The sequence below is a fragment of the Sminthopsis crassicaudata genome, chromosome 3 (genome assembly GCF_048593235.1).
Source record: "Sminthopsis crassicaudata isolate SCR6 chromosome 3, ASM4859323v1, whole genome shotgun sequence".
NCBI lineage: Eukaryota > Metazoa > Chordata > Mammalia > Dasyuromorphia > Dasyuridae > Sminthopsis > Sminthopsis crassicaudata.
Window position 1 is genome coordinate 252,509,724 of NC_133619.1, and position 27,236 is coordinate 252,536,959.

At 32.4% G+C, this 27,236-nt stretch overlaps 1 protein-coding gene across 3 annotated transcripts in view; it reads right to left on the reverse strand.

Moving 5' to 3' along the window:
* SAMSN1 (SAM domain, SH3 domain and nuclear localization signals 1) overlaps nt 1-27,236 on the reverse strand; it is a 178,521-nt gene that overhangs the window by 39,526 nt on the left and 111,759 nt on the right. The window contains exon 1 of one of the 3 annotated variants that reach the window (XM_074300437.1): nt 18,381-18,539. The exons of the other annotated variants lie outside the window; for them this stretch is intronic. Coding sequence (XP_074156538.1) covers nt 18,381-18,437 — 57 coding nt within the window. The 5' untranslated portion in view covers nt 18,438-18,539. Of the gene's footprint in view, nt 1-18,380; nt 18,540-27,236 lie in introns of those variants that run through there. 3 annotated transcript variants of the gene reach the window in all.

The window sequence follows — 27,236 nt, forward strand, 5'->3', positions numbered from 1 at the left end:
CACATTCCCATAAAGTATCGTCCAATCGGCAATCAGCCCCAAGTGCTTGGTTGTCCGACCTCAGTGCATTTAATTCAAGAGTTTCAGCCCTTTACATGAGGGAACATTGATATTTCTGTACCAAAGACCTCTAGTATGAAGTTAGAAGTTGAGCACAAGAAGATAGAATTTTTAAGGTTTATAAATCAGTGGCTGTAGATTCAGAATCACTTGAATTGCAGTTTATAAGGGGTTGAGAATATGCTACCCTTTAAAGAGTGAATCAAATGCAGTGTCTTAGGTTTTTCACAGAACTGGTGACACAATAGATATTATCAAGAACCCTTTCTTGATGAGACCATCTGAATTCTTCATTCAAGATCTAACTTTATGGCACATGGTATTATTACATGAAGAATCATGAAGAGCCATGGGAAAAGGCCCCAAGTGGAAACAATGAAACAATGAAATGAATCAAGAGGAATATATAAGAAAGTAATTCAGGACTAAATGAAAAAATGCTACTTTGTCCAATTCATGAGCAACGTTTATTAAACATCCACTATGTCAACACATTATACTCAGAGGTGGGGATATGAAGACAATCATGAAACTGATTAACTTCAGGGCTTGCATTTTAATATAAATAAATAAATACAAAGTAATTTGACAAGAGATAGAGCATTAGGAATTGAATGGATCAAGAAAGGCCTCAATTTGTCAATTGAGCTGATCCTGGAAAGGAGAGAAGAATGCTGAGTGGAGATAAGAAAGGAAATCATTCCATTAATGATTGTGGATAGTTTTTGTGAATACAGAAAGGAAGGGAACAGACATTTGTTAAGTGCCTGGTATGCTCTGGGCACTATGCTAAGAACTTTATAAATGTTATATTATTGGAAACTCAAAATTTCCATTTTATTAACTGAAAAAAACTGAGGCAAAGATTAATTAACTTGCCCACAGTCACATAGGTGAAATAGATTTGAGGATAAATTTGAAGTCACTTCTTATTACTAAGTCCAAATTTCTATCCATAATGCTACTTAGCCCTCTAAAGGAGCAGGATTCAGGGAGGAAATAGTAAATGGAATTAAGAGAAAAGCTAGCAATCCAGTTTGGTTATAACAAAGATAATGAAGGGAAATATTATAAGATTGGAAATGTATTGAAACCATATGTTATTCTAATGGACTTTAAATGCTAGTATGGAGTCCTTATTTTATCTTAGTGGAAACAGGAAATCACTGATGATTTCTGAGATCAAGGGTGACATGGTGCTTGGATTATTTTAGCAGTGAAACAAGTGTTACATTAGGTGATAGCTTAGGAACTTTCATCACCTTTCTTCCAATTAGCAGATCTTAATGGAGGAGGTACATTTTTTTTTTTTTTGCAAGAACAGTTTGAATAGTGGAAGAGATAGTACTTTGCAAGATGCAGAAATTGATGGACCTACTTACAGAAATATCATCTATTATATTGATCAGCTTAAAAAACTTCTTTAATCATATTAATTCTTTTTAAATTATGTATTTTTCAGTCAATAAAATTTACCTTCTCTCCCTTCCACCCTAACCTTTCCCCCCTGGAACGCTCCAACCTTCACATATGTAACCTGTTGAGACAAATGTTTACATCTAAAATTATGTCTTATTATGCACCTAATCATTTATTTCTCTATTAGAAGTTGTGTAGTATCATTAGTACTTTGGAAGCTTGTTTGGTCATTAGAGAGTTCTCAATTCTTTTAAAGCCATTTGTCTTCATTATGCTGTTATTGTTGTCTAAAATGTTCTCTTGGTTCTATTGAATCCACTCCGTATCAGTTCATAAAAGTCTGCCCAGATTGCTCTAAAACTATCTCCATCATCTCTTAAAACACAACAGTATTCTGTCATATTTTAAAACCATAATTATTTTGGCTATTCCCTAATTTATGAGCATTCCTTTAGATTTCCATATTTTGCCATCTAATAAAGATCTTAGACTTTTTTATATTTTTATATATCAAATTCTTCTTTGAAACCATTAGTATATAACAGAACTACTCCTAGATTTTTGTCTAATTAGATTCCCTCTATGGCCCTTCAGGATGATACAGTTCAGAGGCAGTCCATATATCATTTCTTTTTTAATATATTTTTTTATTTTTTTAATATAGCTTTTTATTTACAAGATATATATATGGGTAATTTTTCAGCATTGACAATTGCAAAACCTTTTGTTCCAATTTTTCCCTTTCTTCTCCCACCCCCTCCCCCAGATATCAGGTAAACCAATACATGTTAAATATATTAAAGTATATGTTAAATACAATATAGGTATACATATTCATACAGTAATTTTGCAGCACAAGAAGAACTGGACCTTGAAATAATGTACAATTAACCTGTGAAGGAAATCCAAAATGCAAGCAGACAAAAACAGAGGGATTGGAAATGCTATGTAGTGGTTCACACTCAATTCCCATAGTTCTTTTGATGGGTGTAGCTGGTTCTATTCATTATTGAATAAATTGAACTGGTTTGGTTCATCTCATTGTTGAAGAGAGTCACGTATATCAGAATTGATCATCATATAGTATTGTTATTGAAGTATATAATGATCTCTTGGTCATGCTCATATCATTCAGCATCAGTTCATGTAACTCTCTCCAGGCCTTTCTGAAATCATCCTGCTGGTCATTTCTTACAGAATAATAATATTCCATAACATTTATATACCACAATTTATTTAGCCATTCTCCAATTGTTGGGCATCCACTCAGTTTTCAGTTTCTGGCCGTTACAAAGAGGGCTGCCACAAACATTTTGGCACATACAGGTCCCTTTCCCTTCTTTAAGATCTCTTTGGGATATAAGCCCAGTAATAACACTGCTGGATCAAAGAGTATGCACTGTTTGATAACTTTTTGAATATAGTTCCAAATTGCTCTCCAGAATGGTTGGATCTGTTCACAATTCCACCAACAATGTATCAGTATCCCAATTTTCCCAAATCCCCTCCAACATTCAGTATTATCTTTTCCTGTAATCCTAGCCAATCTGACAAGTATGTAGTGGTATCTGAGAGTTATCTTAATTTGCATTTCTCTGATTATAATGACTTAGAGCATCTTTTTATATGGCTAGATTTAGTTTCAATTTCTTCATCTGAAAATTGTCTATATCCTTTGACCAAATATTTATCAGCTGGAGAATGGCTTGATTTCTTATAGATTAGAGTCAATTCTCTATATATTTTGGAAATGTGCCCTTTATCAGAACCTTTGACTATAAAAATGTTTAGTCTTGTCTGCATTAGTTTTGTTTGTAAAAAAGATTTTCAATTTAATATAATCAAAATTTTCTATTTTGTGATCAATAATTATCTCTAGTTCTTCTTTGGTCATAAATTCCTTCCTCCTCCACACATCTGAGAGATAAACTCTCCTATGTTCTTCTAATTTATTTATAATCTCATTCTTTATGCCTAGATCATGAACCCATTTTGACCTTTTCTTGGTGTACGGTGTTAAGTGTGGATCGGTGCCTAATTTCTGCCATACTAATTTCCAATTTCTACAGTTTTGTCAAACAGCAAATTTTTATCTCAAAAGTTGTGGTCTTTGGGTTCGTCAAACACTTGATTATTAAAATTATTGACTATTTTGTCCTGTGAACCTAACCTATTCCACTGATCAACTTGGTAACCACTGCTTTATAATACAGTTTAAATCTGGTACAGCTAAGCCACCTTCATTTGATTTTTTTTTTCATTAGTTCTCTTGAAAGCCTTGACCTTTTGTTCTTCCAGATGAATTTTTTTGTTATTTTTTTCTAGGTCATTAAAATAGTTTTTGGGAGTTTGAGTTATATAGCACTAAATAAATAGATCAGTTTAGGTAGTATTATCATCTTTATTTGCTCAACCTACCCAAGAGCACTTAATATTTTTCCATTTGGTTAGATCTGACTTTATTTGTGTGGAGCAAATAGTTCCTGACTATCCCTTGTCAGATAGATTTCCAAATATTTTATACTATTGGCAGTTATTTTAAATGGAATTTCTCTGAGTAACTCTAACTGTTGGATTTTGCTTGTGATATATAAAAATGCTGATGACTTATATGGATTTATTTTGTATCCTGCAACTTTCCTAAAGGTGTGGATTATTTCTAATAGCTTTTTAGTAGATTCTCTGGGATTCTCTAAGTATGCCATCATATCATCTGCAAAGAGTGATAACTCCTTATCTACTCTAATTCCTTTAATCTCTTTCTCAACTCTTATTGCCAAAGCTAGCATTTCTAATACAATATTGAATAGTAATGGTGATAGTAGGTAACCTTGTTTCACTCCTGGTCTTATTGGGAATGGTTCCAGTTTATTCCCATTACATATGAAGCTTATTGATGGTTTTAAATAGATGCTACTGATTATTTTAAGGGAAAGCCATGTGTCATTTCTTAAGGCAAGCACTTTGTTCTTGTCTAGGGCCAGATGATTTTTCATTTGTTTTCATTTTTCCTTTTTTAACTCTTTTGAGTTAAAAGAATTTCAAAATTTCTATGAAGTTCTGTTGTTTCATCCTGAATACTTACTTAATATCCTATTTCATTGAAGATCCATTTTCCCCTCACATAGAATTACATTATATTTTTCTTGGTAAGTTACTAAGGCTATAAGACTATGTCCTTTGCTTTCTGGGTTGTCATACTCCAAACTTTTCAAGATGTATGAGATATTCAGAGAGGACTAGCACTTCTGCAATTCACTTTTCACTCAGTGCTTACTTGTGACTCCAAGAAACTGTGGCAATGTGCAGCGGCTACAACTTAGTAACACTGTGTTGGCAGATAGCTAAATTAGCTACGCCAAAAGGCTTCAAACCCATCAATGAATTAGGAACATGTCTACCAAAGAATGACAAGATTTCTCTCAGTGGAATGGGCAGATGAGAACAATTTGTTTTAAAGGACATGAAGATAGTTGAAGGAGTGTTTAGAGTTTGGCTAAACATTGAAAACACAAAATCATCCATTTCATCTCAGACCATCACCAATCATGTTGGCTTTTGTCCTGCCACTGTAGTTTGATGATTCTAGAAGAGAGAGTGAATCTGACAGCTTTGCACAACTCTGTCTCTTAAATCTGATTTGTGTTCAAGTCAAGATATCACACATCACCTCAGGCCATTATTAGTCTTCTTTGAAAATTAAGAACAACAATAATTCTAACATTTCCACTCCTTTGTTATGGTAGCTGCTAAATCATGTGTGAGTCTGACTGTGGCTCCTTGGTTCTTGGATTGTTTCTGGCTGCTTAAAAGACCTTTTTCTTTGACCTGCATTCTCTGTATTTGGACAATAATGTTTCTGGTCTATTTCTCAGATTGTACTGTCATAAGTTTGAAACTTACTTTTGGCTGTGATACATAGTCTCTCGTTGACAACTAGATTGCTCCAAGGCTAGGCACTCCTATCACCATACTTCTTTCTTTGTTTCTCTGTGCTGACTTAAACTGGAAAAAATGGCTTGTCATGATTTGTTTCTTTGATTTTCCCATCAAAATTCAGTCTGGGGTATTAAAAGAAAAGGCTGTTTTTGTGGGAAAGGGGAGGATTCAGAGCTTACTGTATTGCTTCCTGCTACCCTATCATGTGGTCTCTATCTCCTCTAGTTATTTTTTACTAGTGTATATTGGTGTTTTAAGTTATAAGGCAAAATGGAAATGTATTTTTCTTAAGGTCAGTCTATCCAAGTCTTTAATATTCTGAAAAGAACAAAACTAAATATCCTTGATAACTGTGATTTGGGGAAACATTAATATGTGGAGAAAGGACTTGATCACATTGTTTAAAAAAAAAAAAAAAACAACAACAACAGAAAAAAAAAAAACCAGGTATAATGAAAATGCTTGCCTACAAGATAAGGAAAGAAAAAAAGATTTTAAAAAGATAAATCTATATTAATTGATTTGAATAGATCTAATATATTAGTAGACTATGGAGAGACTTTATTTTTTACATAGCTTATGTTCCTATATAAGAAGTTCATATTGTCCAAATTATAACGCAACAGATGGAATTCTGCCATAATAGCTTCTAAACTTTTCATATATCATTTCAACAATGTGTCAAAACCTTAATGTGATCAGTCTTTTCAGCGCATAATTGGCATAAACTATCTACAGAAGACTATTCTGGAAAATATCAAAGCTAAAGCTTTGCATGGAGGAAATTTCAAAATAATTTAATTGATGAGATAATTAGTAAAAAGTATCATTCTTAAAGCTTAAAACTTTTCACCCCTCCCTGAACTGTTGTTTAAACCTAAAATTATTTTATATCTATCCAAGACAATGATGAAATGATAATTAAAATCCAGGAATCTTTAATGTCATAATAGAAACAATGGCTTTTCTCGTTGTAGCTGGAAATGGGAATTAAATTTTTACAATTTCCCATGTATTTTAATTTTTGGTAATTAAAATTATAAGAAATATAGAAGAGAAAAAGCATCTATCAACTTCGGGTCATAATTAATATTTAGTTCCACTGGCCTTCCACAAGCTATGTTAGTATGAAAATCTTCTAACATGATAGTTACTATGAATTTGTCATCATATGAATTCATATGAAAGAAAATATTTGTCACTCAGGGGGCAAGTAGATAATACTGTAGATGGAATGCTGGGACTAGAGTCAAGAAGACCAGAATTCAAATGTGGTCTCAGACAATTATTAGCTTTAATCCTGAACAATTCATTTAATTCTCATTTTCTCATCTTATAATGCATTGGAGAAGGAAATGGCAAACCATTACATATGATATATCTTTTGCAAGGGTAGCCTAAATGGAGTCATAAAGAGTTGGATATGACTGAAACAACTAAATAACAACAAATCTATCATTGGGAAAGAAAAGGCTTTTAAAAACCAGCAGAAGTTTAATATGAAGTATCACACAAAGGGATTAAATGATCTAGAAATAAAAATGTCTTTATATGTGTATTTATTTGTAACACATACTTTTCTTTTAAAATGGCTTATTGATTTCCCCCCCTTACAGTTAACTAAAACTGATGAATAAAGATCAGATTAGACTTTTTACACCTATGATCTCTCACCTCTTTGCACAAAGGAGGAAAGTAGCAAATACCTTTCTTTGCTTCCACCAAATCAAATAAAATCATAGAACTCTAACATCACATCTTCATCTTTGTGGTCTCTTTTTTGTTAAGTGACTGGTTTGCAGTAATCACGGAGATGGAACTGGAACCTTGATCTCATGATTTTTAATAGTCCTTTTGTATATCATGTTCAAATGGATTTTGTAAAAGAAAATGTTCTTAGGGGTTAGTGGATAGAGCACTGACCTGGAATCATGAGGACCTGAATTCAAATCCAGCCTGACATTTTATACTTCCTAACTGTGTGACCCTAGGCAAGTCATTTAATTCCAATTGCTTTCCCTTCCTCAAAGAAAAAAAAAATAGAAGACATTGTTCTTAAATGGAAAATTAACTCAAAGGGGCTAGACTTTAAAATTTTTTAAAAATGAATTCATAGTGGAGGTTGCCACTTTCAGCTAAATCTTTACAAAATTATGAAAACTATGTAACCTAACATGATTTTCTTTTTGCCTTAGCTGTCAAAAACTCAAGAGCCAAATTCAAAGCCCAGTTTTGGTAATAATTTTATCTCAGTAACATGATAGTATTTATTTTCTCTGTTCCTGTGGCATATCTTCTGTCACGTTTTATATATACCTTATTGTATAATACATTGAATTTGTAAAGTGTCTTACATTGAAAACGAGTAGGCAGAAATGAGAAGAATGGGAAAGAATGAAGAAAAAAAAAGAAAGGAAGGAACAAGCTAAGGAAAAAATTATTTGGGGACAGGAGTTACTATCAAGTATCAGTAGAATAATAATAGTAATCTAAATAGTCTTTATAATTCTATACTTTAAAGTATACCTAACTTCATAGAAAAATAAAGACCAAACAAAATGTGGCTTCTTAGTGATTTGTGAGTTAAATTACATGTTGGTAAATACAGATAAAAATGTTAATGCTGCTAGTATGTGTCATCCTGATCTATCGGCATAAATTTGCACAACAGGTAGTGCAATGAAAACAACTCCTCACCAATTCATCACCTCTCATTGCTGAGATCAAATGCAAATGAAAACCAATGTCACTTTAGTCATCTCTAGAGGAAATCAGATACTAATTGTATTTCATTAATTATTCTATATAGTTCAACTTAAAATAAAGGTAAAAATTAACTATTTCTAAAGTTGCCTTAGAAGAATTAAAAAAAAAAAAAAAGAAAACACTTGCTGAATTTCTAGTAACCAAATAAAAAGCTAAATTAAATTTTATTGACACAGAATATTCTTTACAAGAGAGCATAGATCAGCTGTATTCTCATTACAGTTTCTGTTTTAAAATTTCCTACCATATATCTTTTTCTGGAAAATGTCCATTTTCAAATAACTATATAACCTTGAATTAGTGTAAAATTTTAGTTCATAATTGGAGTTAATATTAAAATATAAAATTATACCTGAATTATTTCAGATTAATTAAAAGTTTAAAATGTTAGAGACTTATTACAAAAGTCATGAAGAAAAATGCTATAATATTACATATTTTGACTTAAATAAATCTAAGTTTTGAAATAAAACACCTAACATTCAAAAATCTTGATTTCTAGTCTTGCTCTGCCACACATTCCTGCTATGTGACTTCTGGGAAATCACTTAACTTCACTGAGACCTCATGTTTCTTATTTGTAAGTAATGGTCCCTACCAGTTAATTTTTTTAAAGTCATCCCTCTTATTGGTTCATTTATTACAGAATTTAATAAATCATAAATTTTATTGTATAAGGTTCCAGAGTGAAAACAAAAATGTTTATATGACTCACAACAAGGACTTTTCTATCTACTAAAACTGCCTAGTAATGAGAAGTTGCTATAAGAAATAATGAAATCAGTGTCCGTGGATATGTTTTGGAGCTGAATGCTGAAGTGTCAAGGGATTATAGAAAGAATTCTCATATTAGTAAGATTACGTGAATTTTAAGATACTTTACAAATCTGTATCAATAATTCTACTGCAAAAAAAAAACCAAAAACAAAAACAAAAAACTTTTCTCCCAATAATTTATTAGGGGACAGCGAGGCATAAATAATTACAGTGAGTTCTAAATGCTTTAAAAAAGACACAGATCTTCTCACACATTTCTCTTATTTAAATCAATTAATTGGTTAGGGAACAGGTTGGTTATTATCATTGCAAAACAAAAAAGCTATCTGAAACTTCCCGATAAATGTCCCAATATACAAATGCATATGCAATTCAAAATTACAGATAAAAACAATCATAAAAATAAATAAAAGAGTATTGAAAATTAGCAACAATAAAACTGAAGCAAGCTTAAGAAATATAAGGGAGTGGGTTTTAAAAGCTACTAGATGGATTGTGATAGTTCTTCTGAAGATTAGAGGTCCTAGAAGGTTAACTAATAATAGCCCTTTTTTTCATCCAATAATCTTGGGTAACATTCCCCCAAAATCTGCCAAGTAAATGTTAAAAATATTTTTCCTCATTTTATAGTTTCATATAATCATAAAGACAAACACACCCATATACATAAGCATTTCCTAAGCACTGACCATATGGCAAAAACAATCTTTAGTATTGAAGAAAATGAAGACATTCCTCATAGCTTTATATATATATATCCCAGTTCTCAAAGAGCTTACAGCATTATGGAAGAGCCAACATGTAAACAATCATGTACAAACAAGAAACTTGATGAATAAATTGGAGATAATCAACAGAGGGAAAACACTAACATTAAAAGGAACTAAGAAAGGCTTCTTTTAGAAGGTAGGGTTTTGTCTGGAATTTGAAGGAAACCAAAGAAATCAGAGAAAGGAACTAAGAGGAAGCATACCCAAAATGAGGGAAAACTAGTGAAAGTATGTAGAATTAGAAGTGGTAATATCTTCTAAGAAGAGAAAGGAGGCCAGTGTCATTATTTCACAAAATTCATGGGTTAGAGTAAATTATAAGGAAGTTATAATGGCAGAATAAGGGCCAGGTTTTGAAAGGCATTTACATTTGGTTCTGGTAGATGATTTTATTAAGTAGGGGATTAAATCAGATTTCTGCTTTAGGAAAAATGGTTTGACAGCTGGGTAGCATTTTGAGTTCAGTTTTGAACATGTTGAATTTAATATATCTACCAGATATTCAGTTTAAGATGCCTAATAGGCACCTGGAAATGCAAGACAGGAGGTCAGTAAAAAAGTTAAGGAGGATAAGTAAATTTGAGAATCATCAGTAGAGAGAGATAATAATTGAAACTAGGAGAGCTGATGATATCACCAAGTGAAATCCTATAGTGGGAGAAGAGAAGAGCTGAGGACACAGCCTTGTTGTGATGGGGGTTGAGATCCTTTTAAGATTCCTTTCTGATTTTCCAGCCCCCATGGCTGACTTTTGATTCACAAACCCTGGTCAAAAAGCACCTTTTTTGAATTCCAATGATATCCAAGCCCAGTCCCCATCAGATCTGAGCTGGCTTGGGTTTTCCCAACCCCCCACTATCTGCTCAAGTTTCCCCAACCCCCACAAATCGTTTCTTCCTTATCTGAAACCCCTCCAGGAGCCTGGGACTCCACCTACCTTTAAGATTATAAAAAGGGAGCTCTGGGGCCCAGTCTCTTTGCAAGAGCCCTTCCTTCCCAAACATGGTATCCTTCCGGCCATGTAAGGGTTCCTGCCAGCCCAGTGACCACCTTTGGCCCTGGCGTCTTTCTACCTTTAACTTTACTTCCAAATCCCTACAATAAACCTTTTCTTTTTTTTTCAATCTATTTTTTTGGGTCTGTAAATTAATTTACAGGGGACACTGCGCTGTTATGGGACTATCTTTGCGCCGACCAAAAGGGGTTCCCCCTTTCCTAACTCTCATCATTTGGACACCCATAGTTAGCATGGCTAGTATACTAAATGAGAGTCAGAAGAAGTTGGGAGAAAATATGATAGGTAGAAGAACAAGGAGAGGTCACAAAAAGCTAAAGAGAAGAGAGCATCAAAAAGAAGAGATTAATAATATTAAAAACTTCAGAGGTGTTGAGAAGCACGAGGATTGAGAAAAAGGCAACAAATTTTAGTGGTTAAGTGATTATTGGACTGATTGGGCTAGAACCAAGATTCAAAGAAAAGACAGTGACTTGCCTCTCTCCTCCAAACCCCTCCAAACCTCTTTAAATAATGCCATAAAACAATTCCTGGAGTGGCAGAACCCATAAAAGGACAAGGTGAAATAATTTTCCAGTCAAAGACAATTTAAAACATCATCAAGAAAGGTATGTTGAACATGGGTGAGAGTGGACCACAATCCAGTGCAGGCTAATCCAATACAGACCCAATCCCAGAAAACCAGGAGTAAGCCTTGGGAAAAAGTGAATCAACAATTACTTCCAAAGCTCTCATCCCATAAACAGTAAGGGGGTCAAACAACTTATCAGTTGTTTGATAAGAAGAAATTCAGAGGGGTTTCTGCTAGCACTGAGGCAGTTCTTCATTGCTTTATTTCTACTTGGATCTGGATGATAGTCCTAGGGTGAGGAGTACTAGCACAATAGTTTGTCACTGAAGTTTCCTTAAGTTTCAGGGAAGAAAAGAGTGCTTATAGTCACTCAAATCAGAGCACAAGCCAGATTAGTAAGCTAGCAGATCATACCACCTTAGATGAACTGAAAACTCACAGGATCCTAGGAATATCTCTGAAAACATTTGCATAAAATCCTTGAAGCACTCTCTACTCTGGAAGCAGAGCCCTTCTTTAACAAAGAGTTAAAAAGTTAATAAATAGTCTAGGAAAAGGAGAAGATAGCAGAAAAAAATTTTCTGGAAGTTATTATAGTCAAGGATGATCAAAACATACACTCAGAAGAAGATAACAAAGGCAAAGCTTCTGTATCCAAATTCAAAGAAAAAATATGAATTGGTTTCATGGAGCAACTGAAAAAGGATTTTGAAAACCAAATAAGAGAGGTAGAGAAAAAAGTGGGAAGAGAAATGAGAGTGATATAAAAAAAAATAATGAAAAATGAGTCAAAAATTTGATTAGGAAGGCAAAAAATGTCAAAAACAAAATAAAGCAAAAGAAAAAAGAAAGAAAAGAAAACTCTTACAAAATAGAATAGGCCAAATGATAAAAATAAAAGATATAAAAAGCCAATGAGGAAAATAATGCCTTAAAAAGCATAAGTGACACAAAGATTCACTGAAGAAAAAATGCTCTTTTAAAAACTGAATTGGACAAAATGGAATAAGAAGGTACCAAAGCTTACTAAAGAAAATTCTTTAAAAATTAGAATTGACTAAATGGCAGCTAATGACTTTATGTAACATCAAGAAACAATAAAACAAAACCAAAAGAATAATAATAATAAAAAAAGTCAATGTGAAATATCTCATTGGAAAAACAACTGAGCTGAAAAAATAAATCCAGAAGAGAGAATTTTTAAATTATTGGATTTCCTGAAATCCATGATCAAAAAAAGAGCTTAGATATCATTTTTCAATAAATTGGATTGGCTAATAGGACAGAAAAAGAAAATGAGAAGTGTTGAAAGGGATGTGGGGAAAATGAGATAATAATGCATTGTGGCTACAGCTGTGAACTGATTCAGCCATTCTATAGAACTATTTAGAATTTTGCCCAAAGAGCTTTAAAGCAATGCATACCCTTTATCATAGCAATAATACTACCAGATCTGTCTCCTGAAAAATATAAAAAACAAAAAGAAAAGAAACTATACATAAAAACAAATATTCATAGCAATTCTTTTCTACTAAATGGAAATTCAGGAGATGCTCATCAATTGGGTAATAGCAGGACAAATTGTGCTATGTGATTGTGAAGGAATATTATTGTTGTATAAGAAAAATGTTTGTAGGCAGTAGAGAAGCAGATTGTAGGCCAGGAGATACTGAAGATAGTAACATACCTCATATGATGGAAGGGGGAATACTAGTGGAGAAGATAGAAAGGAAGATAGAATCAGTTATGCATGTAGAGGGGAAAGGATACTGGAATTAACTTTTATTATATTGCCTAAAATGTTTCAGGGACTTTGCTAGATTCTTTTATAAAATCTTTGTTGTTCTTTCCTTCTCACTTGGTAGAGAAGAATAAGAAGAGAATTTGGAGCTGAAAATAAAGTAAAATTTATTTTTTTAAAGGAAAAAATACTCTTCCTCTAGTACACCAAAAAAGAAATCTATTTGCTTTGAGAAAGAAAAGACTTCACATGTACAAAATGCCTTTTTTGTAGTGGCAAGAAACTGAAAACTGAGTGGATGCCCATCAATTGGAGAGTAGATGAAAAAGTTATGGTAATAAGGAATATTATTGTTCTATAAGAAATAATCAGCAGGCTGATTTTAGAAAGGCCTGGAGAGAGTTACATGAATTGATGCTAAGTGAAGTGAGTAGAGAACCAAGAAAAAAAATAACAAGATTATATGAAGATCAGTTCTGATGAACATGACTTTTCAACAGTGAGGTAATTCAGGCAAATTCCAATAGACTTGGTGAAATTTGGTGCAGGACAGAGAGTTGTGGGAACTCCTTCTGGTTAGTGCAAGTCCTTCATAAAATAATTTACAAATCCCAAGAGTTAGACTGGCAAAAAGAAGTTTATTGGCACTGAAAAGTTTTGCTAGAAGGCTAACTTCCTCAATGGCAAGGTCCTGACAGAAAAGTAAAACTTTAGCAAAGAAATCATGGCAGAGAGATAAAGAGAGGTTAACACTGAGAAAAGTGTGTCTTCTCAGCAGGCAGAAGATCCTCACAGGCAACTATGCCAAGGAGAGGTCCCTTAGCTTGGCATGCTCCTGTTTTGGGACTCTACAAAGAAATGAGGAAGCAGAAACTTATTTTGTCTTGGCTAGGAGTTGGGGGCGGTTTGAGTTGAAATCAGGCAGACATCTTCAAAATGAATAGAAGTTTTCTAATGAAATGAGTAGGCCTCGACTAATCTTCAACTCAATAGAGGGTGTAATCAATAGTGAGTGTTATCAATGTGTGTGGGGGTAATGTGCTGTTCTCCTCCAGGATAATAGAATGAAACTACTTATCTTGATTCCCTGGGGCGGGTCTTTCTCAGGGGAGAGCTTCTCTGAAAGTTCAAGAAGAATTGCTCCCCTTCAAGGAGATTCTCAAGTATTTATCTCATGGTTCCCCCCCCAAGTCAAAATAGTATCAGCGTTCCCCCAACAATACTAGCCCTATTTTCCTATATTTCCCAATAAGCATAGTACAGCTGGGACACCCACTCTCCCCAAAAAGATAAGACAAAGAATTTAATCCACCAAAATAGGAAAAGAGGAGATAAAGACATCATTTTTTTAAATGATAAAATAATTTGCTTAGAAAACCTTAACCTTAGAGAATAAGCAAAAATATTAATTGAAATAATACCTTCAGTGGCATTGAATTAATATAGCACCTACCAAAATTATCTGGAAGTGGTTAAAAAAGAAATAGAAAGGTAGAACAATGGACAGATTAGCAATGGAGAATCACAAGCAATGTAAATAAAAAATTCTTTGTTGAATCAACCACAAAGCATAAGTATTAATTATTTGTCAAAAATTGCCTAAAGAATCACAAAATAATTTGAACAGACTTGGATCAATAATTATTCCACATTCCATAGTTATTATAAATGAATTTTAATATTAAAGATTACGCTGAAATATATTAGAAGAGATATATATCAAATAATTTCCTCAGTTATGAAAAAGAAATAGATTTCTTTTTCGGTGTGTTAAAGGAAGAGTATTTTTTCCTTAAAAAAAATAAATTTTACTTTATTTTCAGCTCCAAATTCTCTTCTTATTCTTCTCTACCAAGTGAGAAGGAAAGAACAACAAAGATTTTATAAAATGTATAGCTATGCAAAACAAATAGGATCACATGTCCCATGTTCTGCCTTTACTCTTCTTATACATATAATGCTGAATAAAAACAGAAAAATCATGAAATCATGTCAACTTGGTCCACTACAAATTGATGTTGCATAATCTCAATTGAACCCTCATTATTGTTAATTCATTGGGCAGTTAGGTGGAGCAATGAATACAGTGCTAGGCTTGAAGTCAAGAAAATTCAACTTCCTGAGTTCAAATCTGTCTTCAGACTCTTACTAGCTGGGTGACCCTGGGCAAGTCACTTAACCTTGTTTGCCTCAATTTCTTATTTATTAAATGATCTGAAGAAGAAAATGGAAAAGTACTCTAGTATCTTTGTCAAGAAAGCCTCAAAAGTTGTCATGATGAGTCAGATATGACTAAAACAATGGAACAAATTAACTCACTGTCCTATTCACCACAGCAGCTCTTCCAAATCCATTCATATCCTCTCCAGCCTTTCATGTTTCCCCTCTCCAATCTTTTCAGTTGAGAAACTTGCTTCTTATTTTACCAAGAATAAAAATGAGACCATTTGTTGAAAGCTCCCTCTTCGTTCTTGTTCTTCATCTCAGAAGACCCACATGTCTTTTACAATTATTTCACTCTCTATTCCTTTTTCATATAATGAAATGACCTTTCTTCTTGTCATGACAAATTCCTCTTTGTGTACAAGTGTTCTCACACCATCCAGTCTTCTTCAGGAGACTGCTCCCTTTGTCATCTTTACTTTTTCACTTACTTTTAATTTCTCCCTATATATAGTCTATTTCCCTAATCACTACAGACTTTTCCCTGTTTCTCCTACCCTCAAAAATTAATCTTTTTTGCTTCATTTATCCTCACTAGTTATCATCCTCCACTTGTCTTTCCTTTTGTAGCTAACTTTCTCAATACATCATCTACAATAAATGCCTCTACTTTATTTCCTCTAATTATAATCTTATACTATTGTCTGGCCTCCTATTTCATTATTCCACTAAAATTGCTCCCTTAAAAGTTACTAATGTAAGTTTTGTCAATCACCCTCTTTTCTTTGATATTCTCTTCTCCATATGTTTCTGTGATATCATTGAATCCTCATTGTGTGGATTGAAATATGAAACCACATGAAAGAATAGTCCAAATTACTACTAATAAGAGAAAAACAAACCAAAAATAATTCTGATGTTTTGCCTTACAAATTGGCACAGATAACAAAAAGATGGAAGCAATCAACACTGGAGGAGTAAGATACACTCCACTAAGGTGTGATTTAGTACAACTGTGTTTTTTCTAAAGAACGTACACAAAATATAGTAATAGCACTTTTGTGATAGTTATGAATTGTAAACAAAGTAGATTGGGGGATGGCTAAGCAGCACAGCACATGAATGTAATGAAGCACTACTGTGCTCTTAAAAATTATGAATATGATAGATACAGATAAACATAGAAAGAAAGAAATTGGAGCAAAATAACATAAGCAAGACCAAGAGAACAATGTATACAATGGCTACAAGAAGATTAAATGGAAAGAACATTCATACTCTCCCTATTATGTGATATAAAAAGAGGGCACCAATAAAAACACATTAAAGAGAAAATTATTTAAGAAACAAACCAAAAATTTAACTCAAAAAAATTCAGTCAAAATTAAATACACTTTTAAATAAAATTTTAAAAGAGTGAATGCATTAGAAAGCATGACATCAAAATATCTCCCCATATGTTTATGCAGATATACATAAACAGATACATGATAATTATCTATATGTGGATATGGATAGAAGTCAGAGTTATCTTCTATAAAGAAAATTTTCAGGAACCCCAATGCAAAATTCTATATATTTCCAGGTGAATTTTTACATATGGTAAATGTTTTTATATGTAAATTAGTTTTTTAATGTCATATTCCTTTATATGGAAGGAAGAAACTACATGAGAAAAATAATACTCATAAATTAATTCACCAAGTAACAAGAACATCATTTTGCAATTAGCCCAATTTTCTGTACACTCAAACTAGACATCAAATAACAACATATGAAATAAATTATTAATCTAAAATAAGATGATGAAACTTGAAAAAAAAAAAGATAAAATTTTTACTTTAACCAGTATTTCAAATGAAATTTATTTTGTTGTTGTTATTCTCTTTGCAATTGTGCATTGTAGGCATATTTCACACCACAAGCAAGTCTTTTGTTATTTGCTGGTAAATTCACAAGAAAGGAAACATCTTGCTTGCACTAAACATTTGAAGAGAAAACTATGATCTTGTTATCATTCCATCAATGATGTTAGTTATACCAATGTTAGCATACCTGCTTTTGTTCTACAAGATTTTCTTATTTGGAAGAATAAGTAGTCCTAGAAAATACTTATACAAATGCCTTCGAAGAACTTCTACTAAGGACTACAACTACTGATTTGTCAGATATTAAATAGTATATTGTACTTGTCTATTAAATCCTTGAAAAGTCTTATAAATTTTCTTTCAGAAGAGCTGTTAAACAATTTCAACATCCATTGTAACATTTGTTTGAAACAGATCTCATCTCAGTATTATTATCAATAATTATATCAATAATTATCAATAATAATATATCAATAACACAATAAGATTTTCAGTAATAGTAGAATTTATTCTTATTTTTGCTTCAAACATACTACAAATTGCTTACTTCATGCCCATATTTACAAATATAATTGTGCTTTCCTATGTAAAATCATAATTTTTAAGTTATATCTAAAATCACTTATTACTAAGATAAAAAGCTAATATTTCTACTTGAATGGATTGATATAAAACATTTTGTTATGCCAAAAACAAGAATGACACTGAATAGTTTGAGGTCTTAATAATGTCACTTAGTTTAAAAAATATGCAAAATGTTTGCTCTACACTCTACTCCCTATAATAAATAACAATGCTTCCCCCCTGGAAATGGCAAAAATAACTTTTAATATTTAATGTTTCTGTCATTATTAAATTAATTATAAAAGGATATGCTGCTTAGAAGTGAGAAGAATTTTCTCTTCTCCCAAAGAAGCATTATGAGACTCATTGTCATGAAAAATATGCATAGTAATTTCCTATTATTAACATCTTGAATGAAGAACAGCTAAAGAATTTCTTTAATGTTGGGTATTTGGACTCAAGTATCAGTCCTATTGACCAACTCATCTTAAGTAGGAAAAATGGGTGGAGAGTAAACAGCAGTTGCCTGATTATATTAGTTTTCAGACCTTGCAATTCTATTTTTCTATATTTGTCATGACAAATTTGCTATTTACTAATACAATTTATTTAACTGTATGCCTTACTTATTTTTTATTATTAACAAAAAGAAAGAAAATTTTAAAAGAAACCACCTTCGCTAATCTCAGTAGTTTTCTTTACTTTTAGTTATGAATTATTAACTTACCTTTGGTCTCTGGGGTTTTTCCTTTTCTGAAACATTTGAAGGTTTTCTCTTCAACATTTTAAATTCAGACTTATTCCTAATTGTGTGAGTTTTGAAATATTAGAGAAGCAAGTATCCCATGTAATAGTACAGCATGTATGGTACGTAGCATTAGCAAAGCCCCAGTTAGATGCTAGTTCCTCTTTTGAGTCAGGATATGACTTCATCACCTGCTTTAAGATTTTTTTTTTTTCTTACAGCATATCTTTGGTAACTTTATTTTCCTATCCCTAAAGTTTTCTAACTAATCCTGATATTTGCATTAGAGGAAATAGTGAAATCCTTAAGACAAAATCAACTCTCATTTATATTTAAAGTTATTTGGGGGGTTAATGAGAGAGGTTCTGCCACAAATACTTGTTGTGAAACCAATCTTAAAAGATAGTAATCTTTACATTTTATATTTTATATTCAATTATAAATTGAATTTTAATCTTATTTCATATGAAAAACAAGAGATACATTATTTGAAACAGCTAAAAAGAATTGTGTCCTAATGAAATTCAAATTAAAGTTAAAACTAAGCCACAGAAATAAATCATTTTAATTATTATAACCAAGACAACAAAACCTTCATTGACTAAAACAAAGTAAGTGAAATCATTATTTAAATATTTCATTACATTTTATGCAAAAAATGTCCAATGTTAGAGTTGGCACACAATATTTCATAGTATTTGTTCCTGGTATTCTGAATAAATCGAATTTTACATGCTTCTCCAAAGGAAGATTTCAAAAGATCAAACATTCTCTGGTTATGTTAATAATGAATTCTTAGGAAAGGTTCAATAGCTTATTGGGAAGCTCTCAACATTTTCAAGGTCAAGAACCCTGTTATCCTGGCTACAACTTTTTTTTTTTTTTTTTTTTTTTTTTTTTTCCTGAGGCTGGGGTTAAGTGACTTGCCCAGGGTCACACAACTAGGAAGTATTAAGTATCTGAGACCAGATTTGAATTCAGGTCCTCCTGACTTCAGGGCTGGTGCTCTGTCCACTATACCACCTAGCTGCCCCAGCTATCACTATTTTAGACCAATGATCTCCAAGTGTATTTTATTGTGCAACCTTAGCAACAAAAACTTTTTGATCATGTATTGCAAATATGTTTACTTACTTATTTGTAAATTATATATGGATATCTACTATACTAATACTATATATGGATATATATGCTATACTAATAATAATGTACATTATATGGTTACACAAGAATAAAAATTTAAAAAAACCCAATAAGATAATGATAATATTTAATTCCAGAATCAATAAGGAGCAACTGGAGTTGGAGTAGGAAAGGTACATAGGCAGCTGTTTAGAAGATGAATTGTAAAGGATAGTGACTTGAGACAGAAACTAAATGAGATGTTATTGTGGCACAGTGAGTAGAATACTGGACTTAAAGTTGGGAAGACCTCAGTTCAAATTCTTCCTCAGATTCTTACCAAAATCTCCCAAGATATCATGGGGCACCACACCCAAATCATTTTGACTCTTATCAATTGTCAACAACAGGTTCTAGGCCATGAGTCAGTTGGTCATTGTTTAGTCTCTGATTGACTCAGAGTGACGTAAATAGCAATGATTTCTGTGTTGATCAGAAACCTTAAGAGTTTTCCCCTCTTAGATTCATTTTTTTTTTTTTTTGACTAGGTAAAGGAGGGATTTGTTTCAGGAAAACTGAGACCTGTTAAAGACCTTGACTTAAAAAGATCAAGATCTCTTATTGCATCCACAGACATCTCCTGTTATCCTAATCTGTATCTTGCTACTGTACCCATATGGATCTGGAAGAGAAAATGAGGCAGGTGACATTGCACAGCCTTCTATCACTTAAATCCAATTGACTGACATGTCATAGAGTCTCCATCTTGATTTCATGGTCCTCTTGAAGAACAAATGACAGACAACAACATGACACCAAGCAAATCACCTAACTTCACTTAGTCTTGGTTTCTTCATCTGTGACTTGGGGATAATAATGATGATAATAAACTCAAAAAGTTATGAGGATCAGATGTAGTAACAAGTAAAACTATTATAAATTTTAAAATGTTATATGATACTGGCTATTACTATTGCAATTATCTAAAAGAGGAGTGAGGTGATGAGTGGTGCTTGTATGAATAAATAAAAGGGAATGACTGCAGGAGATGCCATGAAAGTAGAAAAACACCAATTAGATTAGATGGGTTGAGGGACAGTGAGGAATTAAGAGTGAAACTAAGATGATGAACTTAGATGATGGGGAAATGGTACTCTCTTCAGTAGAAATAAGCAAGTTTGAAAGGAAAGAGCAATTTGGAGGGCTTAGAAAGGGGGAAGATGGAAGAGATAATTTAACAAGATCAGCAAGGTTGTCACAATCAAACCATGACCTTTCATTCTTTGCAATTCATTCTGACTCTCCCCAAATGAAAAAGAGGTGTAGCCTCCTAGTCATATATGCACATATCACTGCCTTAGAGAGACAGTTTATTGAGAGTTGTTACACAAAAGCGTTTGGGTATAAGAGTGGGTATGTTGGACTTGTGTATGTGCCAGGAGGGAGGTAGTCCTGTACAGCTCCCCCCCTTTTTTTAATTAAAGTTTTTTTTTTTATTTTCAAAACATATACATACATAATTTTCAAAGTTCACTCTTGTAAAATCTTGTGTTCCAGATTTTTCCCTCCTTTTCCCCCATTCTCTCCCTTAAATGGCAAGTGATCCAATATATGTTAAACATGTGCGATTCTTCTAAACATTTTACCACAATTATCATGCTGTACAAGAAAAATCAGATCAAAAAGGAAACAAATGAGAAAGAAAAGAGAATCTAAGCTAACAATAACACAAAAAATTGAAAATACTATGTTGTGATCTACTCAGTCCCCATAGTCTTCTCTCTGGGTGCAGATGACTCTATTTTTCACAAGACCATGGAAACTGGCCTGAATCACCTCACTGTTGAAAAGAGCCACATCCATCAAAATTGATCATCATATAATTGTGCTGTTGCTGTGTACAATATTCTCCTGGTTCTACTCACTTCACTTAGCATCAGTTCATATAAGTCTCTCCAGGTCTCTCCGAAATGAACCTTTTAGCTCCCTTTCTAACTAGGCTTTCCCAGATAGAAATAAGATTAACGGCCCTGAAAATCTCTAAGAAGGTATTTTTTTCCTAATAGCTAAGAAGACTTGAGACATAATGGAGGAAGGGAGCAGAATGGAGGAACAATGGAGAATAAGGTAGATATGCTTTGTTGGAAAGGGTAGGCTGTTATGACACATTTTTTCATTTTTCTCTTGAGTTGACGTATACTCGTCTTGGTCTGTACATAAAGTCTCCTAAGAGTACATGATCACCACTTTGGAGATTACCATTCCTAACAAACAACAGCTTGAATATATTTTCCATATTCTTTGGTCCCTTGGTTAACTATGATATCTGACGGAATTAAGACAAAAGGCATTAAAATCTGTGAATTCAGAGGAATTCACTTTGCATAAAACTTGATAAATTACCTTCCAAACCAAATAATGAATTAATTAATAGGCTTATTTGAATGATTGGAATATTTTTTAGCTATCATTTTTTAAAAATTGAAGGCTAACAGTAAAATCTGAAGTTGGGCAATTTCCTCTTTACTAAAAACATACCACTTCAAAATTTTGTGTTTATACTTTGTAGAATATCTAAGATTGGAATATGGCCAACAATAACTTTCATTTTGTCTTCCTTAGGCATTATAAATTTTGACAATGAATTTCTAATTCTTTTTAAAGTTTTTTTTTTATTAAGTCTTAATAAAATTGTGATTTCTGCATTATGTGTTGTTAAAGATAGTATCTTTCATGAAGATTTTTTTAATAACAGGCATATAATAAAAATGTTTTTGTTGTTTTATATAGTTTCTCTGCCTTATTTTAATCATCACAAGTAATGCTTACAGGCAGCTATGATGAGGTGTTCCAGAGATAGAAACAGTCAGAGAAAAATAGAGAGAGAGAGACAGAAAGTGAGAGAGACAGAGAGAGAGACAGAAACAGAGACAGAGACAGAGCCACAGAGAAAGAGACAGAGACAGAGAGAGAAAGAGGGAAGGGAACACACAGTTTAGAAGAAATAAGTTCAAATATTGGTTAAGATAGTAGGTATGCATATCATCAATCTCATTTAATTACATGTGAAATGAGGAGGTTAGATCCAGGCCCTTCTCTCTATTCCTATAATCCAAGAACATACCATATTTAAGTAATTGATAACCCATATTGTATATGTGTACACCCCCCCACACACACACATACACACACATGCACACACACACACACACCATACCACATATATACAATTTTCATCTTCCAGTCAATGATTTGGGGCCTTTTACTAGCATTAAGAAAGCATTAAACATTCTAAATAAGGCTGAAAATAAGATTTGAGGGGTTTTTTCCTAGTACTTTCCCTTAATAAAACTACTTTCTGAAAACCAAAATACAGATCTGAAGATGCATTATATCCTAACAAGTTTAAATTCTTTGCTATTAAAAAAAATCTGAGATAATTAGATAGGAAATATTACTGTAGATATTGAATGACTTGCCAAAAATTAATCTACAAAAATCAAAGTGAGTTAGTAAAATGAATGAAATTAGGTAAATACTTTGAAAGTTTCTGACTCTTTATCATGCTTAAACCACAGATATGTATAGTTGCTTAAGATATTTTTCAAAACAGGAAAATTGTGAAATGATTGTATTAAGCTCTATGTTTTGTTTTTTAACATGACTTTCATATTATTCTATAATACAAATAGAATCAAGGCAATTCACATCAATTAATATTTCAACATTATCACATTTTAACAAAAATGTGCTTAATTTAAGGTAGTCTAATATTACTTTGTGAAGTAGAAAAGAAAATCAAAATGAATCTAAGATAATTAATATATTGAAATATGATTGTTGTACATTTAGAAAAGTGTAAATAACAAAGCTGTGGAAAATGAAAAAATATTCAAAATTTAATAATTCTGATGAGTTTTAAGTTTTGAGAGGCATCATCTAATCTTGTACGCTGTTTTATACACGAGTCCTAGAAAGGTCCAATGACTTTTCCACAGTTATACAAAGAGTGGCAGATAGTAGAGCTAGAACTGAAAGCAGGTCTCTTGAATCCCTGACTAGCTCTTTATGTTAACCAGTTGCTTTCTTTTAAATGACACATTAATATGAAGAATAGAAATTGGCATTTTAGTTATGTCCATATTGTTTTTACTTGATTTCAAAGTATTCGCTTCTGTCTGTCTTATGGATGGCAAGATTTTTAGATCAAATGTTCTTGAAAATAGGATATTGGATCAAATTCTCAACTTGCCCTATTTTCATACTCTTTTCAACTCTTTCACATTAGAAGATAGTCACAATTTTTCATATTCTTCCTTCAGCCATCACAAGGAACTATTAGAAAAACTAAAAATAAATTGTTTTAGACCACTCCTAAAGAAATTGATCTATAAGTTATTTACATTATTCTAGTTGAGGAAGAAGCTAAAAAACAAGCTATTTGAAAGACTAGGAGTACCTAAAACATATAATTTAATGATAATGGGCAAAATAGAAACAATCACAAAAGAATCTAGAATCTTGTGGTCTTAGTAAGCAACTAGGTAACACAACAGACACATTCAGAAGTTAGAGTCAGGAAGATTCATCTTCCTAAGCTCAAATCTGGCCTCAGATATTTGCCAACTGTGTGACCCTGGGCAAATTATTTAACCTATTTGCCATAGTTTCTTCATTTGTAAAATGAGCTGGAGAAAGGAAAGGCAAACTACTCAACTGTCTTTGTCACAAAAACCTCAAGTGAGGTCATGAAGGGTCAGGCATGACCAAAAAGAGCTGAACAATAAAATCTAGTTAATAAATTGTGAGATAAATTGTGTTAATAAGTTATGTTAAATTATTCAAAGACTGAGTTCACTTCCAATGCATATATAAAAAGACTCAGAGAGTCTTTATTCCAACTCCCCTTCCTATAAATGCATCCCTGAACAATGCTATAGAACTCTGTTATAATTCTATGGGTACTACTGAGGAGTTCTTTAATTTTTTTTTTTTTTTTAACCTGAAGTTGGGGTTAAGTGACTTGCCCAGAGTCACACAGCTAGGAAGTGTTAAGTATCTGAGACCAGACTTGAACTCCAGTCCTCCTGAATTCAGACCTAGTACTCTATCCACTGCGCCACCTAGCTGCCTCCAGTTCTTTAATTTTTTAAGGTCATCAAATATCTGAGGGCATATTTGAATGGAGGAAGATGAGTTTTCCTGACTCCAGCCTTTAACTCTTATCTGCTGTATCACCGAGCTGCCCACTAAGACCACCAAATTCTTGTTATGTTTTATTTTTTTTAATGATTATTTCTGACTATTTTGTCCTTTGTCATTTAATTATATGTTTTAGGTACTCTCAGTCTTTCAAATAGTTTAGTTTTTAGATTCTTCCTCAACTAGGTTAAAATAAATGACTTTTGGATCAATTTCTTAAGGTATAGTCCAAAACAAGTTTATTTTTTAGCTTTTGTAATATTTCTTTGTGATGGTTAAAGGAAGGATATGAAATATATTTCCCCTCACTATTATAAGTTTAGAATTACTTCAGTTGTTCAGTTGAATTTTTAATTTATATAGTCAGAAGAAGTTAAGTACCTAGACAATGAGTACTAAACATATATACAACACATGGCAGCTCATTAGCATTTTTAATGGAACAAACAAAACCAATGAAGTCAAAATTAGAAGAAAAACAAGAAATTGGGAGGGGGAAATCTTAAGTAAGTTTCAATGACAAAGATTTCATCTCTCAAATAACTAGGGAACTGATTCAAATTTCTAAAATTAAGAATCATTTCTCAAAGAATAAATGGTCAAAAAAGGTATGAACAGATACTTCTTGGAAGAAGAAATAGAAGCTATCTTTAGTCATATGAAAATGCTACAAATCACTATTGATTATATACATGCAAATTAAAAACAATTCTGAGATATCATTTCATAAATATCAAATTGGTTAACATGAAAGAAAGAGAAATGACAAATGTTGGAGGCGAAAAAAATTGTGACACTAAAGCACTATTGTTAGAGTTGTAAATTGGTCCAACCATTTGGTGGGAAGACATTTCAACTGATGTAAAATGAAGTAAATATAACCAGATCATTGTATATAGAACAGTTAGTAGACCACGGTCACTCAACTAATAAAAAAAAATCTTTTAGATAAGAGATGTTAAATATGTTACCTACAGTGCAGCACTACTCTGACTCAGGGTAAAATTTAATTGGGAAATATTAACAAAATAAATAAAAATAAAAATAAAAATCTAATAAAACAGACAGTATTCCTATGTGATTTTTCTAAGTCAATATGTGGCTGCCATGTTGCTAATTTGAGTTTGAGCTATTGTTTAGTCCATCCCTCTCTTTTATAGATAAGAAGACTTGTTCACAAAAAGATTAGCTGACTTTCCTAAGGTACCCAAACAGTAATAGGGTTACAGGAATGAGATTTGATCATAAATTTTCTTTATTCTAATCCATGTACCTGAACTTCCCAGGCAACTGTCAGGGACACTTGTGGCCCATCACTGACACTCTGTGACACTTGAGATTGCTTTGTCACCTTAAAGAGTGTCACAGAGTGTCATCATCTACATGGGACATCCTATTTCCTTTTTTGAGGGAGAATCAATATGTTAGAAAGATTCTAAGCATTAACTAATTTTCTCTGTTGTTCCTAGATGGGAGTTGTTAAGAATCAAGGAATTCAAGGATAACACCCTGAGCTTTTTTTTTTCAGCAATCTGGTTCCTTCAGAAATAATTTGTTCATCAGATGTAGGGCCAAAGTGGAATCTGAATATCAAATATGAGACTTACTAACTGTGTGGCTTTATATCCCTGATTTTCCTCATATATAAAAAATAGGAAGTGAGATTAGGTACACCCTGAGGTCTCTTTCTAAAATCTATCTATCCTGAATGAATAAGAATTTGGGCCATAATTGCCCATTGCTAGAATACTTTATAAATTTTAAAGCTTTAAATAGAATATTTCTTCATAATAACTCTTTAAAATGTATTCTCACTCAATTATGAATATGCTATTAGCATTACCTGCTTTCTCCTTTTTACATAAACACTGGAAGAAATCAAAATATCCTGATCTATAAACAAGATTCCCTATTTTTATTGACTTTAAAAAAAAGGTGTGGGTGGGGGCAATAATGAATATAAAACTGCCAACAAATTATGGATATTTCCTTTTCCAAGAAGAGTTTTTCTTAGACATGGAGTCTTTTTGATTTTCTTATTTAAGGATGACCATTAGGCTGTAAAACTTTTAGACTACATTTAAGTTGAAAGATTATACAAAGACTTTACTAATTGAAAAGATGAGGGGAAACAAGCTACCATAAAAATAGATATTGGGGTGTGTATGTGTCTATGTGTATGTGTTGTATGTGTCTACATGTGGTTGGGTTTGGAGGGACAAAAATTAACAATAAAAATGTTATAATTCTATAATATTATATATATATATATCATGACATTAATATGAAATAATGTAATATTATTACATATATTATACATAATTTTTATCCCTCCAAATCTAGTGCCATGAGATTGTTGTAATTTAACATATTAGCCATGTATACCGTTTTACAATTAACTCAAAAAGGAGTAGATAAAATAAACATTAACAGAAAATTCCAATATATGACATTCCTTTAGAAAAACAAAGGTCATAACTGGAAATTTTCATACCTAAAGAAGCAGCATAAATA